General features: G+C 36.9%; 1 protein-coding gene across 1 annotated transcript; it reads left to right on the forward strand.

Annotated features, from left to right (window-relative positions):
* The first annotated feature begins 1,316 nt into the window (after positions 1-1,316).
* ccl20l (C-C motif chemokine 20-like) lies at positions 1,317-2,593 on the forward strand. The gene is made up of 4 exons (XM_037681344.1): positions 1,317-1,395; positions 1,479-1,596; positions 2,253-2,330; positions 2,455-2,593. The coding sequence occupies exons 1-4, from the start codon at positions 1,317-1,319 to the stop codon at positions 2,591-2,593; spliced, it is 414 nt and encodes a 137-aa protein (XP_037537272.1).
* The last annotated feature ends 19,446 nt before the right edge of the window (positions 2,594-22,039 follow it).

Raw genomic sequence — 22,039 nt, forward strand, 5'->3', positions numbered from 1 at the left:
TATATATATATATATATATATATATATATATATATATATATATATATATAATTTCACACACTTTGGGATGCCAGCCTCTGGAAAAAAAATAAAAAATCAGCTGTGTCTCATTATCCAGCTTGACCAATGGCAACACTGCCCTCTATGGATGAAAGCAGTAAATGGTCTCTCCTGTTGGACTCCAGCTGTGTTGGGCTGAGGACAGCACAGGTTTGAAGTCAGGGCAAGTTGTTATGGATCAGCTCAGAACAGGAGAACATGATCGACCTTCAGAAGAGAGGATTTCTGTGACGCCTCAGCAGATTCCTTTCAAATGTTTAGCTACTAGCAAATCACTTTCAGGCATTAGACTTATTCAACTGGCACCTCTGTCTCCAGCTGTTAACACTGCAAACATCTGCAGCAAAAAACAATCAAACAATGAATCATTGTACATGATAGACAATAATAAAATAAGGGTTTGCACTTGTACCTTGCAGTCCGCCTTGATCCAATCAGGTAAAAAACAACAACACAAGAAACCACTGTGACAGCTCATATAAAGCACAGTGTTCACAGCACTTCAGGTGTTAATCGCCACGAATGGCTGACTACACATACGGCATGTAATGTTCTGATCAGGATGGTGAAGAGCATTAACAACCTGATGTTGAGCCTATCTAGGTCAGCTGAGCAAGATGTGAGGTTGTCATCGTTCTACACATAAAATAGGTCAGGTTAACGAGAGTGGGGTTTCATCATGCATCTCACACTCAATCACTTCTCACCACAAAACATCAAGAATGCTGAGTCTGTGAACCACTTGGCCAGGAACTGCACGGTGCTTGCCATAGCACTTTTGTGTGGGACTTAAAAAGATATGATCCTGTGCCACATATGTATAGTTATGAAACAAGGCCTGGAGGTGCAGGTTTGAACTAAAATATTAGCGATTTAAATTAAATGTTGTTTATGGGGAGAACTTCCCAGCAGAACACCTGGAAAATCTAACTAAAGTTCTTTAATTTAAAAAATAACCTTGCGGTGGGAGTGGTGTGTCAATGAAATGCATTGCATCACTTTAGTAATGATACGCAGAAGCCCACTTGCCACATAAAACCCTCTGTTATACAGGTACTGTCCAATGGCGTTCCAGTTTATTTCATAATCTGAAGTTTAATTGTTGGGTTTGCCTGCAGTGACGCAATAGTGAATTTCCTGTCCTCAATTTGTGAGCCACCAATTACAAACGACACCACTAGGACCACAGGCATATAAATACAAGTACGTACAAGTACTGGTGATGAGTTTAGTAAGTTTTCTGCATGTTCAACAAGATGACTCCCGCAGGGATCACCATGACGACCATTCTCCTCTTCTTCATAGTGGGAATACTCGGTCCAGCTCCAGCTACCAGTAAGTTTTCCTACACTGTTAGAATAAAACACATCTGATACAGATAATTTGCTTATCTTGTTAATGTTTTTTATGTATTTTAGGTTCCCGTCTGAGCAAAACTTGTTGTACACGATACAATAAGAAACCCGTGCCCTTTGCTCGTATAAAGGGCTACAGAGAACAAACCACCGAGGAAAACTGCCGTATTGATGCAATCATGTAAGACTCTCTATTCAAACAGTCTTATTTAAGTTTTGGTCATTGAAAGTAAATTCATTGAGAGGATTTATTCCCAATTACTCAAAAAAATTTTGGTAGTTGAACGTTTTCTTTGAGTTGTAGCTCTGCAACTATTTACACGATTAGTTAAAACTCAGTGCTGGGAAAATATTTATTTTATCCAGTTTGAGGATTTTTGCCATTTTAATTTTATGACTTTTAAACGGCAGCTGAAAAATGTACATGAAATTAATATGGCTAACTTTAGAATTTCTTTAACAGTAGAAAAAAAAAACTTTTTACACAAAAATGTTGCCTTTAAAACTTTTATATTTCATTATATATAAATTCCTTAAATACATCCATGATGTGATGCATCAACAAACAATAACTAGTCAGATATTAAACATGAATCCGCACTCATTTCAGCTTAAATAAAATTATTCTTGTACATTTTTTTTAAAGATGTTCAATTTGCTAACAATGAGTTTATTACCACTGCATTGTAGGAAACGTGCACTTCTTTAGAAAATGACAAAAAAAAGTATTTTTAATTTTTTTTAAATCATCAGAAGAAGTTAAATTACACAAATAGTTTCAAATCAGATGCATTAACTCTATGAACATGTGTTTGATCATATTTTTCATCGTTCCAGCTTCTACACCATTAATAACTATGAGGTTTGTGCGACTCGTCAGGATGAATGGGTGAAAAACGTCCTGTTTCTTCTCAGGTACGAGCTGTTGACTTAACTCATGATATCACCTAGTTTCAGATAAGACCTCAAGAGTCACAACAGGAATGTAAGAGTTTCATTTTAGGAACCTTTTGATGAAGAACTGCTTCTTTTTTTTTAGCTCAAAACTGAAGAACATGTCCAAAACCACCAAAAACACAAAAGAGGTGACGGGAAAATCTGAAATTACTTCGACGCACGATGGAAGTGGAGCTTCCTTCAACACAGCAGACGTCTTCGACAGTGAAAATTCTCATTAGCAAAACAAACAAACAACAAAAATAACCTAGTTATAATTTGAAACCACTGCTTCTGTGCTACAAAAATGCAAATTGAAGAAAACTGCTAGAAAAGGGAACTTTCTGTAGCCAGGTTATGTCAAAGCATTTACCCGTTTTTATGTATGTTTGCATTTTTATTTTGCTTTTTGCTTCTAGAAACTCAGTTGCATCAATTTATCACCAAAACTCAACGGCAACTTGAAAGAAAAGCTTGACACGCCAACTTCAGTTTTTAAAATTGCATTGAAAATGTTTGCAAAAGTCTGCTTTTTATGATTTTTTTGTAAGTATATAATTATTTACTACTTTTACTTCATCCAATTAATATTCTAAAATCATTCATCTAAGCTTATCCACAAATAAATTTTTATTGAGTTTCTGCATTTTTGTTCATTTTATTTCATCAAAGTGAATTTAATGGTAACCTTTAATGAAGCGGCTTCTGTTCAGGAAACATTTTTGAAACAATATAAGATATTTTTAAGGGGCATACTAACTAACTTGTGATTAGAAGTTACATTATTGAAATGAACACTGAAAAAAAATAAATAAAAAAAGTCCATGCTCAATAATCCAGGTATACAATCCAACAATTTTCAGTCAAGTCATCTGAACAGTTTCTTTTTTTTGCTGAAACGTTTCACCTTCCATCCGGAAGGCTTCATCAGTCGTGGAAACACACAACACAAACCTGATTCTTCCCCCAACAGCTTACTCCAAAGTGGAACAAACCAGTTATGTTGGTGCTAAGACGGTGTCTTTGCCACGCCCCCTCCTCTGATGCCGGCCCTCTTCCTCATCGACAGTCATATCAAACTGGTTCAAAAGAAACTGTCCAGATGACCTGACTGAAAATTGTTGGATTGTATACCTGGATTATAGAGCATGGACTATTTTGGTTTTGAACCAGTTTGACATGACTGTCGATGAGGAAGAGGGCCAGCATCGGAGGAGGGGGTGTGCCAAAGACACCATCTTAGCACCAACATAACTAGTTTGTTCCACTTTTGGAGTAAGCTGTTTGGGGGAAGAATAAGTTTTGTGTTGTGCATTTCCTTGCCTGATGAAGCCTTCCGGATGGAAGGTGAAACGTTTCAGCAGAAAAAAAAAAACTGTCCAGATGATCTGACTGAAAATTGTTAGACTGAAAAAAAAAACAACTATTAAAAACTACAAATAAATGGACTGTACTTATATAGCTCCTTTCTATCTTATCAAGATACTCAAAGCTCTTTACACTACAATCTGTGCCCTTATTTACCCATTCATACAGAGCTCTACTAGATCTATACAAAGAATAATCAGTGCTTCATCACATTCATGCACCGATGGGACACACATCGGACACAATGAGGGGTTCAGTGTCTTGCCCAGGGACACTTCGGCATGCTGGTGGAATCAGCCACAGCCGCCCAATACAAGAGTACATACAAGGTGATGCATTCTGCATTTGTTTTTGTTTCTGATGATCCATTCGATCTTATATGTTCAGAAACTGCTGCTCTGGATGCTTTCACTCTTCACCAACAGAGTTTATTGAGAAATGGAGAAAATATGCAGCCAGCAGATCTGTCAGTAAACTCTTCAGTCTTCTTCTTCTTCTTCTGACCGCTGAGGTTTCCCAAATGAGACTGCGAGGAGGCAGTTTCTATTTCAGATCAACACCCAAAGGGGTTGGCATCCCAGTCTGCCAAGGTGACACGCTGATGCACAGTAGCAGTTTAAAGTTCCCACTAGATGGCAGACAAATCTTATGGAAACCAGGCTTCAGAACCAGTCACATTTAAAAAAAAAAAAAAAAAAAAGTGCATGTGTTCTAAATCCTGGTTAAAAATATTTTGTTTAAATAAGTTTATTTTATTTTGTATTAATTACAAATCAAGTGGTTGTCAATTCTGTCTGCATTGACACTGAAACACGCAGAATTTGCATGAGAAAAGCTTTCAGTCTAAACGTTATAAAGTGATCTGAAATATCAGGAGATTAAAACAATCAAGGTTCAAAAGGACTTTTTTGTCATTTGCATCACATGTGGTACGTGAGGTGGAACAAAACTGTGTACTCAAGGTCTCAGTTACACCCAAAAAAGCAAAAATAAAAAGTATAAAAAAGAAACTGTATACAAGGATCTAAGATATAAGGTAAACAACAATAATATTTATATAATGTGGTATATTGAACAGCAGCCTGAACATGAGTCTCTTGTGAGCAGATGAGTATGAATACAGCAGCTTATGGGTAAGAAATCAGCAGCATGGATAATCAGCAGCACAGATAAAGTGTCAAATCTCCAATTAAGATTAAGGTTCAGGATTAAGATGAGAATAAGAGCAATTTTGACTGAGCCATGAACCGCATTTATATAAAAAAGAAAACAAAAACAAACCAACAATCTAAAGTAAATATAGTTGTGAATTTGCATAACTTCACAAGTGAAGTGATGAATCAGTTTGTGTGAATGGAAATATTTAGGGGTGGCACGGTGGCTCAGTTGATAGAGCTGTTGCCTCTCAGTGAGAGAGTCACTGATTCAAATCCTGGCCTGGGACCATTCTGGGTGGAGTTTGCACGTTCTCTCCGTGCATGTGTGCATTTTCTCCAGGTACTCCAGTTTCCTCCCACAGACCAAAAATATGCATGTTAGACTGATTGGTAACTGTAAATTGTCCCTAGGCGTGAGTGAGAGAGTGAATGCTTGTTTGTCTCATTTGTCCCTGTGTCCAGGGTGTCCCCTGCCTCTCTCACAGTGATTGCTGGACATGGGCACCAGTGAGCCCCATGACCCGAAAAGGAAGAAGCGGGCGGGTAAAAGGTAATGGATGGCTAGAAAAATTTAGGACCAGCATCTGAATTCACTGGTGGTAGGAGATCAAGTAAGATGACTTCTATAAAAGCTGAATCCTCTAAAGCAAAAACAACGTAGCAGATTCACAGGTTTATCAATGCTGTGTACATCTTTTATGTGTCTTTATAATAAATAAAAAGACACTATGCAACCTGCAGGAAAGCACTTGGAAAAAAAGCACTGTCCACAACAACCCTAAGATACTAGAGACTTACTGTATTCTAAATCTGAAGCACGGTGGAGTGAGCATCATTTCTGAAAATATGTTAAAATTGTCTTTTTTCAGCTAAAATAAAAATAAACTATCCATTCAGCTGCAGCTCCTCTGTCCACTCAAATGTCATCTGGCACCAAAAATGGCAGCGTGCCTAAAGTTTAATGTCTTTGTCCAGCAAGGACAAGAATATATAGAAATCTCTGCAAGCTATTTTAAGGCTGTGGCTGAGTGGTTAGAGCAATCATCCTCCAATGGGAGAGTTGGGGGTTTGATTCCAACTTGCTGAAGTGTCCCTGGGCAAGACACTGAACACTTCATTGCCTCTGATGTGTGTCCCATCAATGTATGAAAGTGATAAAGCACTGATTAGTCTTTGTATAGACATAAATTGCTGTATGAATGGTAAATGAGGGCACATATTGTATTGTAAAGCTCTTTGAGTATCTTAAGAAATAAAGGTGCCATATAAGTGCAGTCTATTTATCATTTGTCATTTTTTTAAACTTTATTTATTTACTTCCTGATTTGTATTTCAGGATATAATAATGCAGAGGTAGGATGACAGAGTTTACATGCTTCCCCCTACATGTAAACCTGAGAATAACCATCAAATACAATGATCAAATCAGTAAATGTGGATAGATAACAAGATGGTTTATTTAATTTAGTTGAGAACACAAGACAGCATTTATCTGTCACTCTGTGCTGCACATCACATACATTTTGTATCTTTAAGACTTGTATTCACAAAATACATCGCTAAACAGCAGAAGTAAGACATCATAAAGTTACAACTAATGGATAAATATAGTTAAAAATAAATATTAAATATTAAACCCATTACCAGGCATTTTAAATTAATTATAGATTGATGTAGTTTAGGTCATTTTTTTGTTTTTCAGGACGATGAGGCGTTCAGTCAAAGAACTGGTGGTGGTGGTTGTTGTTGCAGATGTAGTCTTCTTTGCTTTGCGAGCCTGCCTGTAAAATACACAAATAATAGACTTTTAAAAAAACATTAGTGTGCATTGCATTATGTGGAGGTAATAAGCCATTTGAAATTTATTCTGATTAAAATTATACTCACTCAAGCTCCTTGATCTTTTCGGCCACCCAGTCCTGTTTCCAGTGGCTGCAGACCTCTCCCTTTGTCGTGATAAATCTGTGCAGAGAAAACAGTTATAGTCCAAAAAATATGTCCAGATTATTACTGGATGAGAAAATAGTACAGCCGTTTTTTTTATACCATAAGTCAATAATTCTTACATGACTGCACGGATACAATGTAGGTTCTTCTTCTGGATCCTGTAGCCAATGATTGGGTCTGTAACGCTCTTCACACTGACCACAGTGCAGCAATTTGAAATCTTTATTTCTGTTTGTATGAAGAAAAGGTTATAAAAATTGTACTAACTGTATACAAGAATGTTAAAATAGTGATGAATCTTCAAGAAAAAAAACTTACCAGAGGTTGATGCTGCCATTACTAAAGCCCCTGCGAGGAGGACGAGGCACGTCAGTCTGACACTCAGCTGCATGGTTGGTTCAGGGAGTTTCTGCAAATGCTGCTCAGTGGATCTGCTTGATGAATTCAACTGGACTCCTCACAACAGACCACCAGATTTTATGCTGTGAAATGAGGAAGTGAGACAATCCAAACGGATGAACTTTAACTGTAACATGAGGGTGTGTCGGGATTTGGTAAATGATGCTCTGGATCACACTGCAGGCTCTTAGTTCCCTTTTTGAGATTTCATCACCAACCAGACCATAGTTAAGATTCTCCAAGAGATATGCACTGTTAGAACTTATAAATTAAACTAGATATCTACAGCACACAAATGCTTATGAATATGAATATATTTTATATTCATTGTCACAATAATTCAACTGTTTGGAAGACATCAAGGAAGCATTTCAGTTAGCTTATTCCAACCTTAGTGTAAATATTTCTTAAGATGGAACACATTATACAGCTGCCATCACTTTGTTTTTGCTTAAAATAAATTATCAACAACTTTTTAACCTGACAGGCCAAAGTTTGAGAAAACCTGGAACCTCTTCGGCAAGCCATGTCTTTGCAATGCTTCCAGAATAGGAAGTTTCTGGAAAGGGCATGCTTTTTTTTTTATATTTAAAAATACATATGTCCGGAGAATACCCAGGACACGCTGGAGGGAGTATGTCTCTCGGATGGCTCGGGAACATCTTGGAGTCGTCCTAGAAGAGCTGGATGAGGTGGTTGAGGAAAGAGATGTCCGGGCCTCCCTGATCAAGCTGCTGTCCCAACGACCTGACTCTGGAACAAGCGTAACATAATGTATGGATGGGTATATTTTAAAGGGTAATATTTTACTAAATTTAACACAGGTAGTAAAAATAGCTTAAAGTAGACATTTGTATTTGTCAGACTGATGGACCTCTGCCTTAAATGACTTTTTCACTCAAAAAGATTTGATTTAAAAACTTTCAATTGATGTAGTGAATCCTTGAGTACACACATTTTTATTGTTTCGTTTTACAGACAATTTCCTTTCTCCAAGGAGGGGATGACAAAAAAACATTTGAGTACCACTGCACTAAACCAGGGATATTGATTAATAAATTACCACAGGTGTGAAAGTTACCAAAGAAATTTCGATAAGTAAAGATTGTGATGCAGAGAACGTCTGATGGCTTTGACCAAGTTTCACGTGAGCAAACAAGAAGGGTCTCAAAGCTGATCCTTGATGCACTCCCACCTCTACCTTGAAGCTATGTCACTCCTACAGCACATTTTACCACTGTCCTGCTGTCCTCATACATGTCCTGTACCAGTCTAACATACTTCTATGCCACTCCAGATTTCCTCATGCAATACCACACCTCCTCCCTTGGCTCCCTGTTTTTTCTAAATCCACAAAGACACAGTGGAGTTCTTTCTGACCCTCTGTACTTCATCAGCATCCTCAAAGCAAAGATGGAATCTGTAGCACTCTTTCTTGGCATGAAACCATACTGCTGCTCACAAATTGTCACCTTTCATCTAAGTCTAGCTTACACAACTCTCTCCCAGATCTTCATCATGTGGCTCATCAACTTACTTTCCCTGTAGTTGCTACAACTCTGTACATCACCCTTGTTTGTAAAAATGGGCACCAGCACACTTTTTCTCCATTCTTCACACATTATTTCACCCTCAAATATGCCATTGAATATTTTATATAAAAACCTTACTGCCATTTCTCCTAGACATTTCCAAACCTTCAATGTTATGTCATCAGGTCCTACTGCCTTTCCCTTCTTCATTCTTTCAGAGCTTTCCAAATTTCACCCTCACTAATCTTTCCCACTACCTGGTCCACAGTTTTTATGACCTCTACTCTTCTTTATCTTTAATTATTTTCATTCAATAGCTCCTCAAAATACACATTATATCCTACCATCACAGCCTCATCACTTGCTAGACCATTACCATTTCTATCTTTAACAAGCCTAACCTGCTGCACATCCTTTCCAGCCTGATCCCTTTGTCTTGCCAATCAGTACAAGTCTCTCTCGCTCACTTTAGTGTCCAGCCTCCCATACAACACATCATACACCTTCTGTTTGCCTTTGCCACCTCTTTCTTTGCTCTACATTGGATCTCCTTATATTCCTGTCTACTCTCTTCAGTCATCTCACTATCATATTTCTGCTTGGCTAACCTCTTTCTTTGAATATCTTCTTGCACTTCATTATTCCACCACCAAGTTTCCTTAACATTCATTCTATGTCCAGATGACACACCAAGTACCTTCCTACCTGTTTCTCTAATTACTGTAGCTGTAGTAGCCCAGTCATTTAGAAGCTCTTTCTTACTGTAACACACAGACACTTTAACAGCTCCTCTCTGAATTTCTCACAACATTCTTCTTTCCTCAGCTTCCACCATTTAGTCTTATATTCTGAGTTAACTATTTTTTTATTCTTCATAACAACAATCATTCTACACACAACCATCTGATGGTGTCTGACCATGCTCTCCCCTGGCACAACCTCACAGTCCCCATTCTCTCTCAGGTTTCTTCTTCAACACAGAACATAGTCTACCTGCATGTATATATTACATATTTTTTCCTCTATGTCACATTCAACCTGCGGAGCATAATCACTGACAACATTTAACATCAGTCTTTCTACTTCTACCTTCAGGCACATCACCCTATCTGACACTCTTTCACCTCTACTACATTTTTTACCAACTCCTCCTTCAGGATCACCCCTACTCCATTCTATCCACAGGATGCTAAAACAGTTTAAACCCTGCTTCAATGCTGTAAGCCTTGCTGCCCTTCCACTTGGTCTCTTGGTTACATAAAACATTTACCTTCCTTCTCTGCATCATGTCAGCCAGCTCTCTACCTTTGCCTGTCATTGTCCGCACATTTAGAGTTGCCACCCTCAGTCCTATATACTTGACTTTCCTCTTCTCCCTCTGTCTCCTGACACATTTTCCTCCTCGTGGTCTTCGACAAAACAAAAAAAGTGGCACAGTGGCACAATTTCTGCCAACACCCTGTTTGTAAACAGCATTAGTCACAGTTCTCATTAATTTGGGCCTTGACCGATCCAGCATGGTGTCGCTTTGATGAACTCGCATATTAGTTTTGTGTGTTTTACGTCAGATGACCTTCCTGACACAACCCTCACCATTTACCCTGGCTTGTGATTGGAACAAGAGATAGACTAGCTTGTACTCCCTAGTGGCTGATTTCAATGATAATATAATAATAAATAGTATTATGTTTATTATCAATAATAATATTAATAATGAACCTAATACCAAACAGTAAATTTCAGAAAACCAATATTTAGACCAAAGACCCCCAAATCATGAGATCAGGTCAAAAGACTGGACACTGTTGACTGAAAATTACACAAATCTTCAAATATTTATTTCAGAAATAGTTCAGTAATGTTATCATGACTTTGTAACTGAATCACTTGAACCCATGCTCCCTTTTCAAAAATTCTGATGGATAAAGATTTTGCATCAAATAATGATTACAGGTACTTTTCAACTTCATCGGATTAAGTAAAATAATGTTTTATTTTACATAATTGCTCATATTAAACTGAATTGTTCATTTGGAATACAGTATGTTGAAGGCCTCAAATGTAGACACAAGGCAAAACAATATATATGTTGCGTGTATCTTTTCTGTAGCTACGAAAAATTGGAAATAAATCTAAGTTTCTTTGCTTTTTAAATTTCCTTCTGTGTATTATTTTTTATTCTGTACCATTTTTTGTCTGGTTTGTGGTGGTGTTAACTGACTTTGCTAAGGCATGAATTCTGCTGAAGCCAGCAGGAAGTATCATGTGATCAGTCTTTACTTTTTTCAGTTTCTAGTGGTCATTTCAAGAAAAATCAAAAAAGGGAAGGAAGAGTAGGGTTTCCACTACCAAACACAAATTTACAAGCATCATCTGTCCATATTTGGACGTTTTTCCTGTAAGTCCTGCAAGTCTCAACTTGTTCATTGATGCCTTTATGATGCTGTCTAACATTTTTTTGTTGACTGCATTGTAAAGTTTTGTGATATGCCTTATATCAAATAATTCATATATAAGCTGCTTGAAAAGCTAAACTTACATTATTTTTTGTTAAAACTTTTTTAAATGACTTAAGAAAACCATATATATATTAACCCTAGACTCGAAGACCTTTGACTTTATTTACATGCCTATCTCTTACTGTTATCAAAGATGCCAACATTGTATTGCAGTGAGACACAATATGTCAAATGGGTCTAAAAAAAATCTTATCAATACAATTATTTTAATAAACTTAAAAAAAAAAAATATATATATATATATATATATATATATATATATATATATATATATATTATATATATATATTATATATATATGAATTTAAATGAACAGCTGTATCTATAATTTTCTGCACTTCACTTCCTTATATGCACATCCTTCTTGTCCATATTGTTAAAATTTAAATTTTCCTTAACTCAGTTTGTTACATAGGAACAGTTCTTACATTAGTTATACAGTAAATCACAATCGTTAACTTAATCTAAGAAACTGTTCTCAAATATGACCAAATATTGCCTTTCTCCCTGATTTTCTGATTTGTTCCAGGTCATGTTACAGAGTTTTACCCAACCAGTCAAATAATATGAACATTGTTTCATCCATCTCTTAAAACTTGACATAATTTCACTTTTCATTTTTTTTTAGTGTATCTTGTCCTCATTTTGAACACAATAAAAATGTACACATGCTTCAATTACGTTTACTGTTCACTAAATTTGAACACTTTTGCTAAACATCCATCTGTAGATGATACCTAAAACTGTAGTTATATATTTACAACAATCTGCAAGTACTTTATCATCTGATATTCTTACATTTTATTAACTACAAAAAAAAAAAAAAAAAAAAGAATGAAACAATTCAATAAAATGCTGCATGCATGAATGCTAGTGTCAGCTGTCTTTTAGCAGGAATGACTGTAGAGCATGACATTTTCAGATCCAAGGCATTTTTTTTTATTGAATAACGTTAATGACTTGCAGTAGAAAGGAGAAATGATTCCTCTAAACGAGGAAGGAAGTTGAGGTGTGAGATCATCTTCAGTGAAATCAACATAGAATTGAAAAAGTGCTCTTCTTTCTCCTTTTTGTGGATTTGAAATAGGAACTATTATCTAATATTGAAATTAGTAATTTAATAAAAGAACAGTTTTAGAAATAAAGGGTTGATTTTATGAGGATTTGTGAATTGATGCAGATGACTTCAGACTACATAACTTCTTTCTGGTTAACATTTTAATGGATTCTAGTCTAGGGCCAAACAGAATGAACGCCCTCGCATGGTTCTCTGCCGTACAAAGTCCCCTCCATGTAAACAAATGGAACTTTTTTTTTGTCTACAAATAAAAATACATGTCAAATAAATCTTTTCAGTTGCAGATTTTGGTTGATTCATATAGTTCATACTTTCCTGCTGTATATCTTTTAAAAACACATTTTTTTCAATTAGTTATTTGATGCATCTATTATTGCATCATGCTACACTGTGATTGACGGTGTGATGGTTTGTAGGTGGGACTGTTGTATCAGTGGTACAGTGCCACATCCCTAATGCACAGACTCTGGCTACAAAAATGCTACTTTGAAGTCCCCTAAAGGTTATTGTAAGGTGTTTGGTTATTAGTTAAAGGTTCCTGCTGAATGTTGACCAAAAATGAAGTACTGTAAGTTTTGTGTTTCTTATGAAAATATAGAAATGGTCAATAATTCACCTAGTACTAGTGAGCATAAAATCTACATAAAATAAATTGTTTCCGCAGATTGCAGATTGATTATTGTTGATTTTCATATGTTTAATGCAAAAAGAAAAAAAAAAAAACTTATTTCTTGTGTGAATCTCATTTCTTCATTCAGCAGTACACTGTAAAAATTAACTTGTAGGTTAAATTGTTACATTATATTGTTTTTGTGTGTAAACTTCTTGAGAATCATAGTTATCCTTCTAGATACAGTTAATATACATTGGAATGTCTTTTTCACTATGAGGTGATTGGAATTTATTTGGGACCTATACCGAATCTCAAAATATAACGAGCCAGGTGGTGAAAGGGTTACATTTTTGGGATGAACGTAATATTTGAGATTGGAGGGTTTTCCGGGATGAACGTAATTTTTGTAATAATCAATAATAAATTGTTTCCTATTAGCATGTTTTCTCAATTTGTACAAAAGAGCAAAATATGAGAAACTGACAAAACAAGAACAACTAAAAACCATTTTTTTTTCCTTTATATGAATATTCAGTGTTATCACCAACTCCTGTAAGCCTTTTGTCTGTTTGTCAGTTTCTTAACGTATTCAAAATTCACCTTTGTTGTAATCACAACATCCTGAATGCTGTTCACTGTGAAACTGACACTTAAGAAAGAAGACGTGCTCAGAAAAGAGTTGACAAGGAAACATTTGACTTAAACCCTTGTTTTTGAATTTTCAAAGTCAGTCACAAATATTGCTGCAGTCCTTGTTACATTATATTATATTATATTATATTATATTATATTATATTATATTATATTATATTATATTATATTATATTATAAGGTCATAAAAAGTTAAGTCAGGTCCTCTGGACTGTTTCTTTGTGTTGAAACGTTTCGGTCTGGATCCAAAGGACTTCATCAGTCCTGGGAGCTACAACAAACTTGGTCCCACAAGCAGCACACTCACATAGTGGACCGACCAGTTTGATGGTGACAAGATGGTTTCTGGAGTCTACCCTCTCCCCCATCGACTCCTCTGAGGCAGCCATGGCTAAAGTGGTTCAAAACATGAAAGTTCATGCTCAGTCATCCAGGTATCCAGGTTGTTGGATTTAAAAATTTTTTTTTTAACCTGGATTATTGAGCAACAGCACGGTGGCACAACTGGTAGAGCTGCTGCCTCTCAGCGAGCAGGTCCTTGGTTCAAACCCCGGTCCAGGGGCCTTTCTGGGTGGAATTTGCATGTTCTCTCCGTGCATGCGTGGGTTTTCTCCGGGTACTCCGGTTTCCTCCCACAGTCTAAAAACATGCATGTTAGGCTGATTGGTAACTCTAAATTGTCCCTAGGTGTGAGTGAGAGAGTGAATGGTTGTTTGTCTCGTTTGTCTCTATGTGGCCCTGTGATGGACTTGCGACCCGTCCAGGGTGTACCCCGCCCCTCGCACAGTGATTGCTGGACATGGGCACCAGCGACCCCCGTGACCCAAAATGGAATAAACGGGTAAAAGATAATGGATGGATGGATGGATTATTGAGCATGAACTTTGATATTTTAAGGTGCTTGTCACTTTAGGCCATATTATTTTTCATTAAACAAGAATAAAACACAAGAAACATTCTGTTGTATTAAGTAATACGTTGAGAAATTCGCATGAAGATAATCTTCTATATAATTTTTTCCCTCTTCAGGGGTCTCCACAGCAAGTCATCCTCCTCCATCTCTGTCCTCTGCATCCTCTGTCCTCCCTTCAACTGCCTCCATGCCCTCTCTAACTGCATCCATATATCTCCTCAGTGGCCTTCCTCTTTGTCTTTTTGCATACAGATAACAACGAAAACTAGATACTTATTTTCTTGTGTGTCTTCATTAGTCATGTAGTGATATTAGACCATTGTCTCATGGGGCTGACTGGTAATTACAGCTGTTTCTAATGGTAGAGGTGAGTGTGTCTGTTGCTATGGTGCTGGTGTGGGTGTGATTTGTTTGGTTAAACATAATCTGTTGTTGACGTCCTTGTATGTTTTCTGCTGAGTAATTTCAGAATGTTAACTCTAGTTACCCAGGAGATGCCCTTTGGAGTTTTTTTTTTTTGTGTGTGTGTGTGGAGGGGTGCTTTTTTGCTGTTATCTTTTCTAACTTCATGTCTGTTCCTCCACTGTACTGTGCAAAGCCAGGCCAGATGTGCTGAAGACTTTTTAAAACATCAATCTGAGTCTGTATGCCTCAAACATAGTTCAACCTGTAGATAAAGCCACCTAGTGGAGACGGTCGTGGTCTGAACATTCTGAAAAGTTCAAGCTGCCTTTTCTTTTTCTCAAATACACAAAATGACATGTGACCTCAAACCACGTGGGCCACAGTGGAACAGAACAATTGCTGCCTCAGCATGTGTGTGCATTTATATATGGATACCGCCTATGCACAGGTAAAAGTCATGAATAAACAGAGTGTACGTGTAAATCATCACTGTATGCACCGTGTGTGCAGAACTGAATAGAGGAGCAGTAGCACAGAGAAACACTCACCTCAAAACCTTACAGGAAGCTCATATGTTAGAAAGTGAAAAACACAGTAAAGTGGTGGTGTGCTGTTTAACTTTAACATACAGTCATGTATCAGGTTCAATTTTTTCCTATTTTATGTAACCATAAGAACATGGAAAACCAGCTCGTGTAGTCAAATGCTGCCAAACACGAACTGAAACCTTAAAAAGTGAACTAACAAGTGTAAATATTTGCTTCATAAATTTAAAATGTCTTGCATTAGCTGATCTAATTATGATTTAAGTTTAGGTGATTTATACGGGATAATTTAAATTGACAATAAACCAATAGTACAAGCAAAGTCCACATTATACTGCAGTGGAAAGCGTTTTGACACCCCCGGACCACCAGAGAGGAGAGTGGAGAGGCGAAGACCGCACTGGGGTGAGTTTTTGTGGGAGGAAACGGTACATTTCCACTTTCCAACCATGTGAGCATTTGTGGGTGCAGCATGCTCGCCTTACAGAAGACACATATGAACCTGAAAAGAGTCGGTGGTCTTTAAAATAAAAAGAGCTTGAGGCTCAGAATGCACATTGTTTGAGCATCAAACAGTGACAGGTCTCACCGTCATCCTGCTTTTATATGTGGCAAAATTACTGTTTTTAAGCTAAGTAATCTGGTACATTTCGTAGTATTTGTCCAGTTATACAATAACTATGACTGTAGTATAAAATTCTCCTGTTTTACTATCAAAGAGGCATCTGAAGTTAATGTTTGAAAATACTTAAAACTAAACTTTGACACGAACTTCATAGAAAGCACTTTGTTCAGAGTCCATCAACATGTTCCACATGCAGTGGTCAGAAAAAGTACCAGCATCATTATATAATTTATCATTACGTCTTTTATTGTTTTTTATATATAGCAGGTTAGAATTTACTATAATTGTCATAATATATGAACATGAGCATCTGTTATGACCCCAGTGATGAGCTAGCATCAGGATAGCCTACATGAGTGGAAGGAAGTGGAAGTGAATGTCTCCATTAGCATCATCTGGGACTTGATGTTGACACAAACAAACCTCACAACAGAAAGAAAAATATTACTTTTCACTAAAGCTGTTCAAATTTCACCAACTTTGATTTTTGGAATGTATTTATGTAAACTATTGTTTTTTGACATTTTCACTTTTTTTTGTACAAATGCAGATACTGACACTTTTGTTATACAGTGATAATGACACCTGCTAATGATATAATGGTTATTCAACGTGTTGAAACCAACTACCACTAGTGCATTTATCAACTCAATCTGTACTACGCAGCCATTACTCATCCTGTTATATGGTTCACGTGTGTGATGGCACGCAGATTCACTGATAAAACGTGAGAAGTCAGATTTATTTTAGGAGATCTATCTGATAGTAAAGTGCGCTGGTGGAAACACTGATTCCTTCACTGAGATAAAAATATTAACAAGAGACAGCAGAGGTGTAAAATTGTGTCTTCTTTTTGTTTGTCTTTCCGGCTGCTCCCTTCTTCAGGGGTCGCCATAGCAATAGCCAACTAACTCACACGAAGACTTGACGCCGTTTGACCTTCCTGATGCATCCACAGACCACTGAGCTACCACATCCCTCTGTGTGGAGCAGACAGCTGCCATCTTGGACGCCTGGGGGAGAAGATGGTGAGGAGTTAAGGGCCTTGCTCAAGGGCACAGAGTGGGGCAAATGAGGGTGGAGACAGGTATGAGTGTTTCACCTTTTCCACCCACGTTTTGATGTTGTTGGTCTGGGGAGTTGAACCGGACACCTTCAGCTCACAGGCCCACCTTAAAAAAATAAACAAATTTTAAAAAATCCAGTTTTAATAAACGTTAAAAAGTTATGTGGACATTGACATGTTCTGTTTTACTTTCTAGACTTGACTGGATAGAACTAGACCATAACCCATACGTTACTGAGTAATTTGGTATTTATTGTTGGTGAGACTGTGATTCTTTTTTCTTTTGTATAATTTTACTAATAATGAGCGAAAAAGTGAAGTTCATTATCTATTCTTTAAATTTCTAAAGGTACATAAAAAATAATCAATGTAAAATATATTGAAATAATGGAGGTCATACAAGCACATGTATGGTTCAGGGTGAGGTCAAAAATCTTGGCCTTACATGTCTCATACTATAATTATTGTCCATAGCTGGGGTGATGATGTTTTTGCACGAGTTGACGTTTGTTTGTCTGTCCCTAAAAATATCTCACGAATGACCAAATTAAATTTAATGAAACTTGCAAAAAGTAACCATTTGATGTTCTTCAACAACTAATTCACTTTTGGAGTCAACCTGATTCAAGATGGCCGCCACAGCACAGCAATCTTAGCAACACACAAAAACGGCTATGACAGACAATTTCACAAATACCAAACTAAAATTTGGTGTAGTGGCTGAGCATCATCCCCAACACACACATACTTTGAGCACAATGCGTTGTGTAACATTTTTGCTTAAAACTTTGGCTTTAACCATGGTTGTCTGTTAGCAAAATATCTTATAAACTACAGGATGAATTTCAATTAAACTCTGAGAAAATAATGTACAGTACATCCAAAAAAAAAAAGAAGAAAGAACTTGTGCAGTCAACCCAGTTCAAGATGGCTGCCACAGTTAATAGGCATTTGCCTACACAACGATGCCTCATTATATTTTTCAGATATTGAGCTACAGCTTGGTGTGGTAGTAGCTGACAATCATTAACAATGCATGCTCAACGTGCTAACAGATCATACGAGACCGCACAAAATATTGAAATATGTTTTTTTTTTTCCAAGATTGGACCAAGATGGTTATCATCATTTATCATCAGAAGGTTTTTGTTGAAAACTCTGCCCAGAAATGAGACATGCAGTCTTCCAAGAAATCCCAGGCCTTTAAGTCTGAATGTTCTTTTTATTTTACATTAAGAGGGATTCAGATCATTAGCAATCTTGACAAAGATGAATATTTATTAGATTCTATTATAAAGTGTTTATATGTTAGACCAAATCCTTAGTGCATTTAGACAAAATGATCACGTTTTATAAATCAGGAATATTAACATTTGAAAATGTTTAACAGTATTCACGTACATAGTTCATGTTGAACTTCAATGACTCATGGCTGCTCTTTCACCATAAAATAGTTTAATGCAAATTAATTATTATGCTAAAATTCACAAATGAAATGTCAACCACAGTGTAACCGTTAAAAGGTCAGCTGCCGTCTTGTTCTAAGGAAGAATGTCGGAGTCATTAAAAGTGTGGAGACATTTTTTTTTACCAATCTGAATGACCATCGTGTTCCATTGCCCTTCTCAGTTTACCATTGGGGTCTTCAGCCTGTACAGGGGGGAGCTTTCAGTCAGCGAGTTTCCATTATTAGCACCTCTAACAACATGATGCATGAGTTTCTATTAAAAAAAAACGTGCTAAAACCATTACTATATGTGGGCTGTGAGAGAAAGTACCGCTGGGTTTGAAGCTTTGCTGCTGGGGGAGGTTTGAGCGACTGAGAGTGAAGACTGAGGTGAATGCAACGTTTGCTCTAAACCAGAAGTGTAATGGGTTTTTCCCACCCCTTCATATAAATGTATGGCCCACCCTTGTCAGTATTTGTATGACTTAGCTGTTAAGCATTTGTGTGTGAAGGTGAAGAACAAGTGAAGTTTTAATCAAACATTGTTTTAACCTCGTGCCTAACCACTCTTATGCACCAAACATATGTAGAAATACGCAAAACCCAATATACAAAACCAAATATGTGCAGTTAAATAAGTCAAGTGTCAAATAAACACTCTGAGTGTGGCCATGCGTTTGCATTCACGTGAATCGCCGTAACGTAAAACGATAGGAAAATGGCTAATAAAATGATAGTCACATAAGTAATGTATGGTCATACTGGTTTTTGGCACTTAAGTTGAGAATGCTATGTGTCCAAACAAAAAACAAAGAGCTCCATTTTGTGCAGCTTGTAATGTGTATGACATATCTTTAATGTTCACAGTACGTATACTATATATGAATATTTGTCTATAACATCTATAAATTGACAGCGTACTACAGTATGGTGTGTGCATACTGCTGCGTCTTGTTGGTTTTGTGGGTATGATATTTTCTTCCTATAAGCACAGTGATGCTGCAGTGGCACTCACCAGCAAAGTTTTGTCTCCATTCTTCCATGAGGTTGTGGTAATGTCTGAATCAGTCTTCTGTCAGCAGCTAGCTGTGGCTTCACACACACTTGACTGCAGTGAAAGGGAGTCCATGCTTGGATATGTAGTCAAGCTAGCCAACAGTTGCATGCAGTTGGAATTTGCTTTTACATAATAGCTACTCTGAGTCACTAGTTTGCTTAACATGTAGAATTTAACATGATATGTTCTTATAAATGTTCAATTGGTTTTTATTAAAGTTACAGCTACAGATGGTTTTGCCAGAAAAACCACAACAACAGCTAAAATGTCATTTATTGCAAATGGAACACCTAAAACATATTTATTTTTGTTCAGCACTTATAAAATCATATAATTATTTACCCGCTGGTAATTATATATTACAGACACACACATTTGTTTTTTTGTTTTATGATTGCCTCATTTTAATCAATGATTCTCAACTTTGTTGGGAGAGGGAGTCAAAAACACAATTTGGGTGCAAGACTATTGTAGAGAAAGTATATAAAATTAGGCTGAGCAAAGGATTATACATTGCCCCATTTTTATTTTTCTGTAAAATAGGTATTATAGACGTTTTGGAACTTGAAAAATGGGCATGCATGAGTGATATTGTGAATTTGAGGCACATCCTCTTGTGATTCTAGAATATAAAAGAAACAACCTTTATTGTCCCACAGATGGGAAATTCAAGTGTTATTTTTACTTGCAAGGTTGAGAAACATAAATAAAGTATTACATATATATCCTGATGTATGCTCAATAATCCAGGTAGAAAAATCTAAAAAAGTTAAATCTGGTCCTCTGGACACTCAAAATTTTTGAATGTCCAGAGGACCAGATTTAACTTTTTTAGATATTACATATATAATTTAATGAAAATATTTTTCTATTACAAGGTGGCACGGTGGTTCAGTTTGTAAAGCTGCTGCCTCACAGAAGGTCGCTGGAACAAATCCCGGCCTGGGGCCTTTCTGGGCAGCGTTTGCATGTTCTCTCTGTGCATGCGTGGGTTTTCTCTGGGTACTCCAGTTTCCTCCCACAGACCAAAAACATGCATGTTAGGCTGAGTGGCAACTCTAAATAAAATTTAAAAAATGTCCCTAGATGTTAGCGAAAGAGTGAATGGTTGTTTGACTTGTTTGTCACGGCCCTGTGTTGGACTTAACACTTGTCCAGGGTGTCTTCCGCATCACACACAGTGACTGCTGGATATGGGCACCAGTGACGTCCGAAAACCGAAAACCGAAAAAGAAAAAGTGGGTAAAATATAATGGATGGATAGATGTAGTTTCTGACAAGTAGAAAAGTTGAACACCTGGAAAGAGCATTGAACCATTTCTAAAGTGTGTCAGATAATCTGGCAAAATCAGGAAACAGAAGCTGGTTTTGTTGCTATTTTTTATCTGTACTGATCAAAATATTGGATCATATTCAAAGAGTCTGGGGCAAAAGTTAGGCTGTTTGAGGTCCACAGTTAAGATAAAACTTTACTGATCCCACAAAAAACTGTTGTGCCAGAGTTTCAGTACAAAGGAACATACACAAGAAATTACACAAGATACCGTATCTACAAAAAAAAAAACCCAAAACCAAACAAAACCCCCCCCCCAGAAAATATAAAAATACCAGCAATTAATTTCTAAACAGGTTAGGTGCATTAATGTGTGAACTGTTTTAATGTTTTAATGTGAAAACATTAAAGTGTTTATTGTGGTGCAGGATTAATTTTATTGTCCTGTGTCTAGAAAGGGGGAGGAGTTGAAAAGTTTGATAGCCACAAGGAGGAAGGACTTCCTGTGGTGTTCTGTGGAGCACCTCGGTGGTCTCAGTCTACAACTGAAGGAGCTGTGGTAAGGGTCCAGGGTGTCATGCAGGGGTGTGACGTGTTGTTCAGGATGTGGAGCATCCTCTGCTCGGACACCTCTGTCAGAGACTGCAGGTCCACTCGCAGAACTGAGCCAGCTCTCTTGATGAGTTTATCGAGTCTGTAATAATAAGTAAAATTTAATCTTGAAGTACTAAACACCATCCTTTGATTACATGTAAAAATATTTTTTAGAAATGTATATTTTTCCAACATGAAAGTACGTTGTACAAAACTATACCACACTGTACACCAACTTGACGTTTTATAGAGCAACTGGGTGCTAAACTAGGTGACCTGACACCCACACTACAATTGGTTCAGTCTGAAATTAAAACAAAAATTCTACAAGGATGCCACAAACTGTTGGCAGATTAAATGTCAAGTTCAATTATGTGAAACATTTCACTATTAAAACTACTGTCACTAACCTCTTCAGTTCTAAAATAGAAATGCATTCATGAGGAATGCAAGATGAATGTTACTGACATAGAATAATAATTTAATGACACCCCCCCCA

The sequence above is a fragment of the Nematolebias whitei genome, chromosome 9 (genome assembly GCF_014905685.2).
Source record: "Nematolebias whitei isolate Nwh7 chromosome 9, NemWhi1, whole genome shotgun sequence".
NCBI lineage: Eukaryota > Metazoa > Chordata > Actinopteri > Cyprinodontiformes > Rivulidae > Nematolebias > Nematolebias whitei.

Excerpts from the sequence above, each read along its gene's own strand:
- ccl20l (XM_037681344.1), top strand. The coding sequence starts at position 1,317 with ATGACTCCCGCAGGGATCACCATGACGACCATTCTCCTCTTCTTCATA. Across the intron at positions 1,396-1,478 it reads CGGTCCAGCTCCAGCTACCA|GTTCCCGTCTGAGCAAAACT; the intron begins GTAAGTTTTCCT and ends TATGTATTTTAG. Across the intron at positions 1,597-2,252 it reads TGCCGTATTGATGCAATCAT|CTTCTACACCATTAATAACT; the intron begins GTAAGACTCTCT and ends TCATCGTTCCAG.